The sequence below is a fragment of the Ahaetulla prasina genome, chromosome 9 (assembly GCF_028640845.1).
Source record: "Ahaetulla prasina isolate Xishuangbanna chromosome 9, ASM2864084v1, whole genome shotgun sequence".
Taxonomy (NCBI): Eukaryota; Metazoa; Chordata; class Lepidosauria; order Squamata; family Colubridae; genus Ahaetulla; species Ahaetulla prasina.
Window position 1 is genome coordinate 15,737,268 of NC_080547.1, and position 15,299 is coordinate 15,752,566.

The following is a 15,299-nucleotide window of genomic DNA, read 5'->3' on the forward strand; positions in this document are numbered from 1 at the left end:
CCTCCCTCAGGCTCACATGCTGTGGAGGAGGGGGAGGGGTCTAGTTGCTCCATTTGCCTGGGCATGGAGCCAGAGCTGGGGGCTGGAGATACTTGCTCCTCTTCAGCCTGTCTGGGCATGGAGCCAGGGCTGGGGCCGGGAGGCATACTAGGACATTCCTCCGTGTTCGGAAGCAGATAAGAAGGCCCCGGCTGTGGTGGTGAGATCGGACGAGACACACCAAAGAAGCTCCTTTAGCTCTGACACGATAGTGAGGAATGGAAGGATTGATACTCCTTGCAGACAGCTGATCATTTGCATCCTTTTAGAGGGTCCTTGAAGCACTTGGAGGTTTATCTGTCTCCTCAGGGTCACCTGAGTGGTGCAAATGGTTCCTGTAGTCTGCAATTTTTTTCCTCTGGGAATCCATTCCCACTCCCACCCCATTCAAAGGGCGCTCATCCCAAATTGCATAACTAAATGTAGAGATTCTCAGTCATCCATGTCATGGTTATCCCAAAGGTGCTTTTTGCAAGAGGCAACGGAACTTCCTTTTTTTTTTTTTTCCTATTCTTTTGAAGACATCTTGGTTGAAAAGCGAAACGTCTTCAGAAAAAAAAGAAGAAAAGAAAAAAAACAACACGAAAATCCAGTACCTTTAGGGTGGTAGCACTGATGATGTTACCTAGTTTGGCTAATGAAACGTCGGCAAGAAAACAAGCAGAGCTCAGAATATGAACCAGTTGTCACCTCTTTAAGAGCTCTAATCAAAGCTTGGAGAGGTCAGTGGCTCTGAAATGGGGAGGGAAGAAGGATGGGGATACTCCGTGCCTAACTTAAAACCTTCTCTGGGAACAGGAAAAAAACAACAACAATAACGCTTCCACAAAAAGCAAAGAACGATCAACCTGGGCTTGTTAACTTTTAATAGGAGCTTTGCACGCCACCAAGCAGCCCTTAATATGTATTTTTTTAAAGTATTGGCATGCTCACTGGAGCAGAGCCTTGTTCTTCGTTGCAGTTTTAACCTTTCCGCAGCGGCAAAGCCCTGCAGCGCTCTCTAGATGACACCCGGGGCCAGGAGTTTGCTTGAAAGACCGCCCCTAGGGACCCCAAACAATTTTACTTGGTGGGCCTCTAGAATTTTGCAGGATTTCCTTTGTGGATGTTTGACGATTTGCTCCATTTCCGGTAGCAAAACTGCTCAATCCAGAGCGTCTCTCCCTCAACTGATTTTAAAATTGTGCCCTTCTTAAAAAAATAAAATAAAAATGCCCACCTCTGTCCTAGTGAGACAGTGTTAAGAGGAAGAATTCTTTGATTTTGGTTTTCCTTTTGCCTGTCTACGGTTTACTCTTTTGAATATTTATTTGAATATCGTTTAGGATTTCCTGCCTAAGCAGGACTAGAAGACCTCCAAGGTCCTTTCCAAGTCTGTTTATTCTATTCTATTCTATTCTATTCTATTCTATTCTATTCTATTCTATTCTATTCTATTCTATTCTATTCTACCCTACCCTACCCTGCCCTACCCTACGTTCCAATATTCTACTGTACTCTACCCTACCCTATCCTACCCTACTCTACGTTCCAATTTTCTACCCTACTCTACCCTACCCTACCCTACCCTAACTTACCCTACCCTATAAATTCATCTTTATCATCTTTCAGCTCGTCCAAGCTCAATACCCCTGCTTCCATTCAATATTTCCATATCACATTTTTTCTCCCAATTTTAATGTTGGATTTTCCCAAAACAACAATTTGCCATTGGAAAACAGATCAAATATTCTCCTCCTCCCCCTCCCCCCCTCTCCCCTCCTCTTCTCCTTCTCCTCCTCCTCCTTCTCCTCCTCCCTTTCCTTCTCCATCTCCTCCTTCTTCTCCTTCCTCTAACTTTCTTATTGATATAACACGAGTCCCAATATGTTCAGAGGGATGTACAGCCAGGGAAATGGGTGTTGCCAACCCAACGCAAGCCACTCACAGCTTTCCAGAAGTTGCTGAGGGGTCATTCATAGCCACGTTGCCTGTGGTTACAGGAAGCGGTGGATGGACAATCTCTGGAGTGCAATTCTCGACGTGTAGACCTGCCCTTGGTTCCTTCTGTGTGCATCAGTTGTGATGCCGTTATGCATCCCATGTTAAGTAGGTCAGTGCTTACCATCGGGATGATGGCTTGATTGTAGATTCAGGATCAGAGGGTTGTTTTACATGGAGGAAGTGATTAGGGATGCAAATCTGTGCGCAAGTGCAGAAAACCTTCAAGGAGCAAATGAAATGACACCCCGACCAGCTTCTCAGGAACAAATCCTGTACATAGATGTGCAAATCGTTCCGAGTAAAGACTCCGAGATGCTCAAATCACATTCAGTTGCAAATGGAAATACATTTTATTTAACGTTTTCCAGGCTGGGTAGTTGTTAGCGAAGAGTGTGCCGTGCTGTGGACGTGAGATGGAAGTGAAAATGCATCGGTCTGGTGGCATTGTGCAAATATAATAAATTGCAAGGACTGAAAACTGTAGTTTTCTGAATTTTCCCGCAAGGGATAGGATGCTAGAGTGACCAAAGTTCTGTAATTTTATACCATAAAATTATATTAAAATTATATATTAAAATATAAAACATTTGCTAGACCAATTCTTGAATACAGCTCACCTGTCTGGAACCCATACCACATTTCAGACATCAATACAATTGAATGTGTCCAGAAATATTTTACAAGAAGAGTTCTCCACTCCTCTGAATACAACAAAATACCTTATGCCACCAGACTTGAAATCCTGGGTTTAGAAAACTTAGAACTCAGCCGCCTTCGACAGGACCTGAGTTTAACTCATAGAATCATCTATTACAATGTCCTTCCTGTCGAAGACTACTTCAGCTTCAATTGCAACAATACACGAGCACACAATAGATTTAAGCTTAATGTTAACCGCTGCAATCTTGATTGTAGAAAATATGACTTCAGTAACAGAGTTGTTAATGCTTGGAACACACTACCTGACTCTGTGGTCTCTTCCCAAAACCCCCAAAGCTTCAACCAAAGACTGTCTACTATTGACCTCACCCCATTTCTAAGGGGTCTGTAAGGGGCGTGCATAAGAGCACAAGCGTGCCTACCGTTCCTGTCCTATTGTTTCCTTTCGTTATATCCAATTAATATAGTTATTTCATACTCATGCTTATATATATGCTTATATATTGTATAGTTATTCCATGCTTATGCTTATATATACTGTATGACAAATAAACAAACAAACAAACAAACAAACAAACAAATAAATAAAATCCAGAAAGGTTTCTGAGGGTTGCCGGTGATTGAAATGGAAGACTTTCCCCTCTTATTTTCTGATTAATGTAGGAAGTCCTCCATACGTTTAGAGACTGTTCAAAGTTAAGGCAATACAGAAAAAAGTAAGCTACAACCAGTCCTCACACTTATGACTATTGCAGCATCCCCGCCATCACGTGATCAAAATTCAGGAGCTTGGCAGGATTTACAACACTTGCAGGTCATGTGATGGCCATTCGCAACCTTCCCAGCCGGTTTTTGACAAGCAGAGTCAATTGGGGAAGCTGGATTTGCTTATCGGCCGTGCGATTTGCTTCACCGTGGCACAGAAGTCACAAAATTGGGTGCAACACAACTGCCTTGCTTAGCAATGGAAAATTCCGGCTCCAATTGTGGTCTCACAAGTCTCCCTGTACAATAGAATTGGCGTGCTGGCTGGGGAATTCTGGGAGTTGAAGTCCACATTTCTTGAAGTCGCCAATGGTTGAGAAACGCTCCTTGTAGGTGCAGGGGTACAATATGAATGCAGATATTCCAGAAAGAAAGAAAGAAAGAAAGAAAGAAAGAAAGAAAGAAAGAAAGAAAGAAAGAAAGAAAAGAAAATCACCCTGCCAACAAAAGTGCATATAGTCAAGGCTATGGCTTTCCCAGTTGCAATGTATGGCTGTGAAAGTTGGACCATAAGGAAGGCTGAGCGCCAAAGAATGGAGGCCTTTGAACTCTGGTGCTGGAGAAGACTCCTGCGGGTCCCTTGGACTGCAAGGCGATCAAACAGATCACTCCTAGAGGAGATCAATCCTGACTGTTCTTTAGAAGACCAGATCCTGAAGAGGAAACTCAAAATACTTTGGCCACCTAATGAGAAGGAAGGACTCACTGGAGAAGAGCCTAAAGCTAGGAATGATGGAGGGCAAAAGAAGAAGGAGGGGACGACAGAGAACGAGGTGGCTGGATGGAGTCACTGAAGCAGTTGTCGTGACCTTAAATGGACTCCAGAGGATGGCAGGGGACAGGAAGGCCTGGAGGAACGTTGTCCATGGGGTCGCGATGGGTCGGGCATGACTTCGGAACTAACAACAACAATATTCCTAAATTATTTTCCCATAGGCAACGCAAGCTATTTTCCCTCTTCCTGGAACGAATTACGCTGACTTTAAGAAAACGGAACGGTTTTGCTACCAGGAATCGGTCCTTTTATTTTTTTTTCCAGCTGATATTGCAGAAATGCCTTCCTCGAAAATTGGCTTTAACAGCTATTTACAATTAGGCTGGTATCATAATTGGCAAGAGCTCATTTAATCAAAGGGGAGAGTAATATCTGCATAGGTGTATTTTGATAGTCTACCTCTAAGAGTGAGGTTCAGCGGCCAATGTGGGATAAGCCTCAAATCCTCCATCTTTTTATATTAACAAAATCCTGTTGATTCAATAGTCAAATTATCCATAATCAGGGTAGAAAAAGGCAACATCGAGTGAGGATTTCGTATCCAAAGGTCTCATCAACAGCAATGGTGTTATTCATCCACGAGTGTAGCTCGCTCATGGAATTGCTGAATCATAATTTAATTATTGGATGTTTTGCGGGGGTATGTGTTTCAACCTAGATTAAGGTCCTTCTTTTTATTCCAGTTCTTTGGGTTTTAGATCTGGGGGCAATTTGGCTTATTTTAGGGCATACCAGTGGTGGGTTGCTACCAGTTCGCCCCTGATTGGCCAACCTGGTAGCGGTAGTGGTAGTGGCAGGAGGCTCCGCCCACCCACCCGGACGTCTCTGCACATGTGCAGAAGTGTCGCACACACCCACGAGTGAATAGGCATGCCCATGAGCGAACCGGTAGCGGTTGAAATTGAAACCCACTACTGGGGCACACCCGTCGGGTTTGTTCATTTCCAGCTTCATGATGATTGAGGGCCCTGCATATGGTTTGGCGGGAGTGGTTTGATGTCGTGATTTACCAACAGGGAGACAGTGAGTTCTAGTTTAGCCGGTTTGCATAGTGATTTACCAAAAGGGAGATTGTGAGTTCTAGTTTAGCCAGTTTGGTGTAGTGATTTACCAACAGGGAGATTGTGAGTTCTAGTTTAGCCAGTTTGGTGTAGTGATTTACCAACAGGGAGATTGTGAGTTCTAGTTTAGCTGGTTTGCATAGTGATTTACCAACAGGGAGACTGTGAGTTCTAGTCTAGCCGGTTTGGTATAGTGATTTACCAACAGGGAGATTGTGAGTTCTAGTCTAGCCGGTTTGGTGTAGTGATTTACCAACAGGGAGATTGTGAGTTCTAGTCTAGCCGGTTTGGTGTAGTGATTTACCAACAGGGAGATTGTGAGTTCTAGTTTAGCCAGTTTGGTATAGTGATTTACCAACAGGGAGGTTGTGAGTTCTAGTCTAGCCGGTTTGGTGTAGTGATTTACCAGTAGGGAGAATGTGAGTTCTAGCACAAAGCCAGCTGGGGGACTTAGGGCCAATCCCTCTTTCTCAATTCTAGGGGGAGAAAAAAGGCAAAATTAAGCCAGTTTTGAAAATCTTGTTGTTGTTTTTTTTAAAAAAACTATCACCAGGAATCAACACCTACAAAATGGTGCAGAGCCTCAGGTTGTCTGCACCTGTTGCAGGAAGTAGGTCAAAGCAGCTAAACAACAAAGCAAGCTACTGGTTGCGCAAACCTCTCATACAGGTAGCTACAACATTTCCGAAAGGGGATCGTGTGACCCCTGGACGTTGCAACCATCATAAATATGAGCCAGTTGCCAAGCGCCCGAATTTTGACCACGTGACCATAAGGATGCTGCAACGGTTGTGGGTCATCAGTCGCTTTTTTTAGTGCCGTGGTAACTTTGAACTGCCACTGAACGGACTGTTTCAAGCCGAGAACTGCCTGTATTTTCTCCCTTATATAGTTCAAAAATTAGAGAAAATTGATAGTCATTTTGGTCTTCAGTTTTGGGTGCCTTCCTGCTTTCCTAGTTTTTTCCTTTCCTTTCCTTTCCTTTCCTTTCCTTTCCTTTCCTTTCCTTTCCTTTCCTTTCCTTCCCTTCCCTTCCCTTCCCTTCCCCTCCCTTCCCTCCTTTCCTTTCCTTTCCTTTCCTTTCCTTTCCTTTCCTTTCCTTTCCTTTCCTTTCCTTTCCTTTCCTTTCCTTCCCTTCCCTTCCCTCCTTCCTTCTTTTCCTTCCTTCCTTTCCCTTCCTTCCTTCCCTTCCCTTCCCTCCCCTCCCCCCCTTCCCTTCCTTTCCCTTCTCTTCCCTTTCTTTGGCATTTCTGTTCTTGTTTGAAAGAACTTTCCTTCTGACATCTGAAGCCCAACCAGCAAAAGATAGATTACATAGTATTTCTGTTGGGTCCTTTTAAAATGGGAAGGAAATGCATTTCTCCTACCATCTCTCTCTCTCTCTCCCTCTCCCTCCCTCCCTCCCTCCCTCCCTCCCTCTCTCTCTCTGAAATTAACCAGGTTTTAAAGCAGGAATTGTGTGCTTTGAAAGTGGTTACCCGTAACAAGCCCTAACACGGTGATGGCGAACCTTCTAGGCACCGAGTGCCCAAACTGCGCACACGCGCGTGGCTAAACTGAAAGGTGTTCACAGATGGGTGCATGGCCGGACATGCACTCATGTGCATGTGTGGATATGCATAAACGGAGACATGCACAGACATGCGCACATCCACAACAGAGACCCGAAGACCAGCTGGCCAGCGGGAGGCGGGGCATCCCAACACTACCAGCGCGGCAAGAGGTCAGATCTTTTTCTTTTGTGAGTTTCTGTTTCGTCATTTGCAGGGAAACAGAAGCTCACCAAAGAAACGCCATGGAGATCTGACCTGGGGCGATGGTGCGCGTGCCAGCAGGGAAGACTCTGTGTGCCACCTCTGGCACGCATGCCATAGGTTTGCCATCACGGCCCTAACGGGTCTAGGTAGCACCATGTTAGGAAATTAGAGCCGGTTTGACCAAAGCAGGAGGTCATGAGTTCAAGTCCGGCCTTAGCTATGAAAACTGCTGGGTGACTTTGAACCAACCACCAGGAGACTGGAAGTTCTAGCCACACCTTAACCATGGAAGCCAGGCTGGGTGACTAGTTAGTTTACTTCGTTGTCGTTGCACCTCGTACAACGAAATTAAATGCCATCTTCAGTGTAGAAGAGGACTATGTGGCCAGTCACTCTCTCTCAGTCTAAGTCACCTCACAGGGTTGTCGTTGTGGGGAAAATAGGAGGAGGAAATGTGTTGGGTATGTGTGCTGCTTTATGTCGTGTCCCACTCCTCCGCTGACGGCCGGGTCAGGGAAATCCGAATCAGGTGTGCCTCTGCAGCTCTGCCAAAGTCCTAGCAAAGTCCTCAAGGCAGGCAGGAGACCAGAAAGTGACTTCAGCAAGATATGTTTAGACTTTGCCTGACTCAGAGAATGCCAGAAAGCAGATCCTTTATATAGGCCATGGGGTGTGGCTCCATGACTCAGCACTTATCCAGGCCTGCCCCCCCTTCCTTCTGTTGCCTCTGCCTATCAAGTCTTCTGACACGAGGGTCACTCCAGTCGGCAGCTGTTGGTAATAAACCTTCCTCAGGCTCACATGCTGTGGAGGAGGGTCTAGTTGCTCCGTTTGCCTGGGCATGGAGCCAGAGCTGGGGTCTGGAGGTATTTCTTCTTCTTCAGTCTGTCTGGGCATGGAGCCAGGGCTAGGGGCTGGAGGTATTTCTTCTTCCGTGTTCGGAAGCAGATAAGAAGACCCCGGCTGAGGTGAGATTGAACGAGATACAACACTTTAAGAAATCTGTTAAAAATATTAAAGGCAGGATACGGGTGAGTAAAATAAAATAAAAAAAAATCAGAATGCCCCCCTTGGATGTGTTCTGAGTACAAAGAGCATGGATCCCAGTTTTTTGCGTGCCGGAGTAGCGGATCCAAAGTGAATTTGCATTGAACAAACCATGTCGCCTCTGTCTCTTTTCCTTCCTCCTCCATCGTCTTGGCAGCTCCTCCCACCTTCACAGAGACTCCCCCCCAATACGTAGAAGCAAAGGAAGGGGGCAGCATTACTCTAACTTGCATGGCTTTCGGAAACCCTAAGCCGACCGTCACCTGGCTGAGAGAAGGAGAACTTTTGGGTGACAGCAACAAATACCGGGTAAGTTTGTCTCTTGGAAAGACGATTGACAGTCTTTGCGTACACTGTGGCACTGTGGTGGAATGTAGTCTGGATTCCCAGGAGAGAGGGAGGCTGCATCCCAGAGGAACAAACAACAGTGAAGCTTAGATAGTTTGGTTGGGAGAACCTAGTACCGTATTTTTCGGAGTATAAGACGCACCTTTTTCCCCCGTAAAAGGGGGTGAAAATTTAGGTGCGTCTTATACACCGAATGTAGCCCCGCCCACCCACTGGCCCCCACCCTTTGGCCTCTGCCTCCCAGCAATTTACCTCCTTGCAGCAAGCAGCAAGAAGAAACAGCCCATTTCAGCTTCAGCACAGCCTAATTAGCACAAGTTGATTGTCTGTCGGATCGGCCTCCCGACTCTCAGCTGTTTCAGGCTGCAGGGATGGCCATGGCCGATTGCTGCGCCGGCCTCTGCTGCTTGCTGCAAGGAGGTAAATTGCTGGGAGCAGATTTTTTTTTTCTTGTGCTAATCAAGCTATGCTGAAAACAAAAATGAAAGTAAAGCAGGCTGTTTGCTGCAAGGAGGCAAAATTGTTGGGAGGCAGAGGCGGATTTCTTTTTCTTCTTTTCCTCTCCAAAAAAGATAGGTGCGTCTTATAGTCCGGAGACTCTTACACTCCAAAAAATATGGTAATTCTCCCAGAGAATATCTTTCATGAGGCAAGTAGTTGCTTTAAGGTGGCAAGATTCTGTCTATTGATGAGGAACAATTAAGGAAAGTGCTTAGAAGTAACTCTGTGTGTCTTTTTAAAAAAATTTTGGAGCCTGATAGTTCAGGAGCAAACAATCAGGACCACCATACCTAAGGTTGCAGCAGAGAAGAATTATTCAAATCTATACCCAAGAATCTGGTCAGCTAGAGTTCAACACTGAATGGTGACAGATAAAGGTCAATGAAACCGAGGAGGGGTTTGGACTTGTGCATTGAACTTGCATTGAAGTGACCTTTGGCTTTTTCAGGTTTCTGATGGGAGTCTGACAGTGACGTCCATCAGTCGCGATGACAGGGGTGCTTACACCTGCCGGGCCTATAGCATTCAGGGAGAGGCTGTGCACACGACCCGCTTGCTTGTCCAAGGTAATTGTGGGGTGGAAAAATCGGTGAGCGTGGGGAGGGCGTTCTGTACACGTGGCTTCTTGCCGTTGGATCAGAGACTAAGGAACTAGGCCGAGAATGCGGTAACCATCAGGGGTGTCTCCGTGCTTTTTGCAGGCTTAAATATTAAAGTTCGGAAGGGTAACAGGACAACTATCTAACATTCGTTGGGAGTTAATGCTCAGATGTAAAAGGAAGTGGAGGTGAAAACAAACTTGCTGGGCGGTGACCCTGGCAAACTAGATTGCTACCAAATAACCTACCTATCTGTGAGGCCACCAGGCCACCAGATCTTAGATTTATCAAGACCTTTTCTGACTGTCTCTCTGTGTTTCTGTCTGCCTGCCTATCTATCTATCTGTCTATTGATCTATCTGTTTATCTATCTATCATCTATCATCATCTATCTATCTGTCTATCTGTCTATCTGTCTATCTATCTATCTATCTATCTATCTATCTATCTATCTATCTATCTATCTATCTATCTATCTATCATCTCTGTCTCTCTATCATCTCTCTCTCATCCATCTATTATCTCTTTCTCTCTCTTTCTCTCATCTGTCCATCCATCCGTCTGTCCGTCTGTCTACCTATCATCTAACTATCATCTATCATTTGTCTGCTGTCCTGTCTGTCTGTCTGTCTGTCTCTCTCTCTATCTACCTACCTACCTACCTACCTACCTATCAATCATCTGTCTGTCTGTCTGTCTGTCTATCTATCATCTCTCTCTCTCTCATCTCTCTCTCTTATCCATCCATCCATTCTCTCTCTCTCTCTCTCCCTCGTCCATCCATCCATCCATCCATCCATCCATCTATCCATCCATCCGTCTGTCTACCTATCATCTATATGCACCAAGACAAATTCCTTGTGTGTCCAATCACACTTGGCCAATAAAATTCTATTCTATTCTATTCATCTATCATTTGTTGGTCTGGTCTGGTCTGGTCTGGTTTGATCTGTCTGTCTCTATCTATCATCTATCATCTATCATATATCATCTATCATCTATCATCTATCATCTATCTATCTATCTATCTATCTATCTATCTATCTATCTATCTATCTATCTATCTATCTATCTATCTATCTATCTATCTATAATTTATTTATCTATCATTTAAAGTAGCTCAACTCTTGTGGGTGATCCATATTTTTGCAGACTAAGCAAAACTGGATGCCACCCTTGAGTGATTAATTGGGGATGATGGCTCCATCTCTTCCATCATGTCCGACTCTTGGCGATTTCTATGGGCCAGGTCTCTCCCTGCATTTTTCCAATCTTGCCGTTTACTTCTTCAAGTTGTTCTGCCCTCTGGCAGGTGTCGGCTTTGATGGTGGGGTGATTAATTAACTCAGCCACTTTCTGTCCCTTACCTCCTTCTTCAACTGATACTCCCCCCAGAGGTGTTAAAGCTACAGCTCCTGGTATTGCTAGTAGTTTAGCTGACGAGCTGAGCGTACGGAGGGGACCTGATGGGTGCCTTGATCCCCAAAGAGCTGCGACTGATCTTTGCATGACCTCTGCAGCTCCTGCTTATGAACTCATCTTCCTTTTTCGTCTGCTGAGGTAACTGTTTGTCTCTTGGTTTCCCATAGGGCCCCCTTTTATCGTTTCTCCCCCGGAGAATATCACCGTTAACATCTCCCAAGACGCAATGTTCACCTGCCAGGCAGAGGCCTATCCAGGCAACCTGACCTACACTTGGCACTGGGAAGAAGACAATGTGTACTTTAAGAAGTGAGTCCAGTTTACGCCTATCTAATATTTCTTATATTATTTATTTATTTATTTAGTCGAGTACGTACTAGATAATACATATAAGTATAAGCCTGAATTGAATATTTTAAAATATGACTTCAGTAACAGAGTGGTTAATGTCTGGAATGCACTACCAGACTCTGTGGTCTCATCCCCAAATCTCCTGGGGTGAGGTCAACAGTAGACAGTCTTAGGTTAAAGTTTTGGGGGCTCTGGTGGCTCAACAGACTAATGCAGTCTGTTATTAACAGCAGCTGCTTGCAATTACTGCAGGTTCAAGTCCCACCAGGCCCAAGGTTGACTCAGCCTTCCATCCTTTATAAGGTAGGTAAAATGAGGACCCAGATTGTTGGGGGCAATAAGTTGACTTTGTATATAATATACAAATAGATGAAGACTGTTGCTTGACATAGTGTAAGCCACCCTGAGTCTTCGGAGAAGGGCGGGATATAAATGCAAAAAAAATATATGAATACAATTAAGGGAACATTAGGACAGGGACGGTAGGCACTCTGGTGCTCTTATGCACGTCCCTTACAGACCTCTTAGGAATTGGGGTGAGGTCAATAGTAGACAGTCTTAGGTTAACGTTTTGGGGGTTTGGGGATGAGACCACAGAGTCTGGTAGTGCATTCTAGACATTAACAACTCTGTTAATGAAGTCATATTTTCTGCAATTGAGATGGGAGCGGTTTTATTTTATTTATTTTTCTCCCTTATTCTTCACTTTGTTTCTAAATCTCTATCCCTACATTCCTCCTTCTCTCTAGCCATTTATAAAATCTATTCCAGGTTAAATAGAATTCCTATTCATCTTTATCTTTGAGCTCCATTGTTAACCTGTCCATTTCTGCACAGGCCAATATTTTGTTGGCAGGATTTGAATAGATACGAAGGGAATATGTATGTCAGTGGAGTGTGATTGAACGTACAAATAGAATATATGGAATATGCATGATGTTATACTGTAATCTACAGAAAAGAAAAAGTGTTAAAAAAGTATGTGCCAGACAAGTCGCATCATGTCTAATGTTTTTAAATTGTATATTTAATAAAACTTTAAAAAGAAGAGGAAGAAGTGAGTCCAGACCTGAATCTCAGAGGTTACAACAACTCAGGGGGTACCAACCGATCCCACCTGGCGATATCCTTGAAAATTGAGGGGCAAATGGAGATTTGAACGGTGTTCTTCTTCTCTCTTTGCCTGGTCTTTAAGGAAATCAAGCATGTGTGTTTAATTTAGGAAAAGCATTACAGTTATTATTCCCGAGTGGTGCAGTGGCCTAGAGGTGGAGCTCTCGCCTCACAATCCGGAGGCTGTGAGTTCAATCCTAGGTAGAGGCAGATATTTCTCTTTCTGGGCACAATGAAGATATATCTGCTGAACATAACTCTGCATTGGCGACAGGAAGGGCATCCAGCCATTAAAACACTCTGCTAGCTCCATTCAGTTGCCCAGACTCCACTTCGCAAGGGGTTACGGGCTCATTAAAAGGAGATGATTGCAGTTATTATTCCCAGCCTGCTGTGATATGAGGCCCCATCAAATTGGCATCAGCTGGAGTAGAGAACGATGAAGGCAGCCCCCTTCTTCATGGAAAGTGACTTTATCCAGGAGAAACTTACCATATTTTTCGGAGTATAAGACGCACCCTTTCCCCCCACAAAAAAAGAGGGTGAAAATCTGGATGCGTCTTATACTTCGAATGTAGTCCCACCCAGCTTCTCAAACAGAAGTTTCAGAGGATGAAAAAAGCATCAAAAGGAAGCTTCAGAAACGAAGCCCCCAAACAGAGCTTCAGAAAAAAAGCTCCCAAACAGAGCTTCAGAGGCTTTTTTTTCTGAAGCTCTGTTTTGGAGGCTTTCAGAGGCAGAAAAATGTTTTTTCTGAAACGGAATTTCAGACGCAGAAAAAAAAGCAGAAAAAAAAAAAGCAAGGCACAGAGCTCCCAACCAAGAACCTGTTGCTAAAATTCACCTCTGGGAACAGCTGGTTGGAGGTATTCCGGGAGGCCGATCCACCTGCCAATCAGCTTTTTTCTTAGTTTCCTCCCCAAAAACTAAGGTGCGTCTTATACTCCGAAAAATATGGCAATATGAAACAATGTCTAGTTTGTTACTGTGGGCCCGCTCCTCTCTTTGTTTCTCATTTCACCTACAGTGACCTAAAACTAAGAGTACGGATTCTGATTGATGGGACGCTGATCATCTTCCGAGTCAAACCGGAAGACGCCGGGAAATACACCTGCATTCCAAGCAACAGCCTCGGCCGGTCCCCTTCAGCCTCTGCCTATCTGACTGTGCAATGTGAGTGGGTTTGCCCAAGGGGAACACATTTATGGGGTTGAGTAGGAGACCTACGTCGTTGTTTTTGGGTGCCATGATATAAAAAAGACGTTGAGACTCTAAAAAGAGTTGCAGAGAAAAGCAACAAAGAAATGAATAGAATAGAATAGAATAGAATAGAATAGAATAGAATAGAATTTTTATTGGCCAAGTGTGATTGGACACACAAGGAATTTGTCTTAGGTATATATATGCTCTCAGTGTACATAAAAGAAAATATACGTTCATCAAGGTACAACACTTACAACACTTAATGATAGTCACAGGCTACAAATAAGCAATCAGGAAACAATATCAGTATAAATTGTAAGGATACAAGCAACAAAGTTACAGTCATAATTGGAAGGAGGTGGAACGATGAGAAGATTAATAGTAGTGCAGATTTAGTAAATAGGTTGACAGTGTTGAGGGAATTATTTGTTTAGCAGAGTGGTGGCGTTCTGGAAAAAACTGTTCTTGTGTCTAGTTGTTCTGGTGTGCAGTGCTCTATAGTGTCGATTTGAGGGTAGGAGTTGAAACAGTTTATGTCCAGGATGTGAGAGGTCTGTAATTACTTTCACAGCCCTTATTTTGACTCATGCAATATACAGGTCCTCAATGGAAGGCAGGTTGGTAGTAATTGTTTTTTCTTCAGTTCTAATTATCCTCTGAAGTCTGTGTCTTTCTTGTTGGGTTGCAGAACCGAACCAGGCAGTTATAGAGGTGCAGATGACAGACTCAATAATTCCTCCGTAGAACTGAATCAGCAGCTCCTTGTGCAGTTTGAACGTTCTGAGTTGGCACAGAAAGAAATTCTTTGTTGTGCTTTTTTGGTGAACCACCCCCATCTATTCTCTGCCTCCCAATTCCCAGCTGACTGGGAGGAAGTGGGGATTTTGCAGTAATCTTCCCCTGGATTGGGGAGGGAATGGAGATTTAACAGTATCCTTCCCCTGGAGTGGGGTGGAAATGGGGATTTTGCAGTATCCTTCCCCGGCCATGCCCACCAAGCCACGCCCACCAAGCCACACCACGCCCACCAAGACATGCCCACAGAACCAGTAGTAAAAAAAAAAATGAATTCCACCACTAGAGTAAGGTGTGAGAAACCACCCTCCCCCTCACCATCTGTTCCAATGTAGGAACAATGATCTGAATCTACTAGGAGGATGGGAATAGCCTGGATTTGAATTTACAACTTCCTATGCCTTTTGAGACTCCTAGGGGAGAGTTAAGGTTAGGGTTAGGGGAGACCAAGGAAGAAAACAGACCGACCTTTAAAGCTATCTTAGATATGTCTCCTAAGAAGGACTTGTCCAATTTCAGGTTGAATTTGTAGCAGGTGAAACGGGTTACATCCCAAGTCACCGATTTGATTCCACTCGCTTTTTTAAACTTTTCCTTTGCCTTTGCAATTTTGCCAGTCTTCAAGTTGTCTTTAAAAGTCACTCCAAGCCCATTCTTGAGTGACTGTGCCAAAATGGGCATCTGTTTGTCCTATACCCATCATTATTTGTCAATAGTTTTCTACCTCTCCAGTTTTCACAGAAGGCTTTTGCACCTGCTAAATCTGCGTAGGCAGCATTTTTGTGAAAACATTTTTTAAAGCCAGGCTAAATATTTTAGTGTTGATCGTGGAGGTGAGCAAAAACGTAGACACTTCTATTTTCCAGCCCCCAAGTCTATT

General features: G+C 44.3%; 1 protein-coding gene across 1 annotated transcript in view; it reads left to right on the forward strand.

Annotated features, from left to right (window-relative positions):
- The window catches only part of IGSF9B (immunoglobulin superfamily member 9B), a 131,791-nt gene that overhangs the window by 53,213 nt on the left and 63,279 nt on the right, over positions 1 to 15,299 (forward strand). The window contains exons 4-7 of the mRNA XM_058194822.1: positions 8,245 to 8,396; positions 9,385 to 9,502; positions 11,125 to 11,266; positions 13,449 to 13,594. Of these exons, the coding sequence (XP_058050805.1) occupies positions 8,245 to 8,396; positions 9,385 to 9,502; positions 11,125 to 11,266; positions 13,449 to 13,594 (558 nt within the window). The remainder of the gene's footprint in view (positions 1 to 8,244; positions 8,397 to 9,384; positions 9,503 to 11,124; positions 11,267 to 13,448; positions 13,595 to 15,299) is intronic.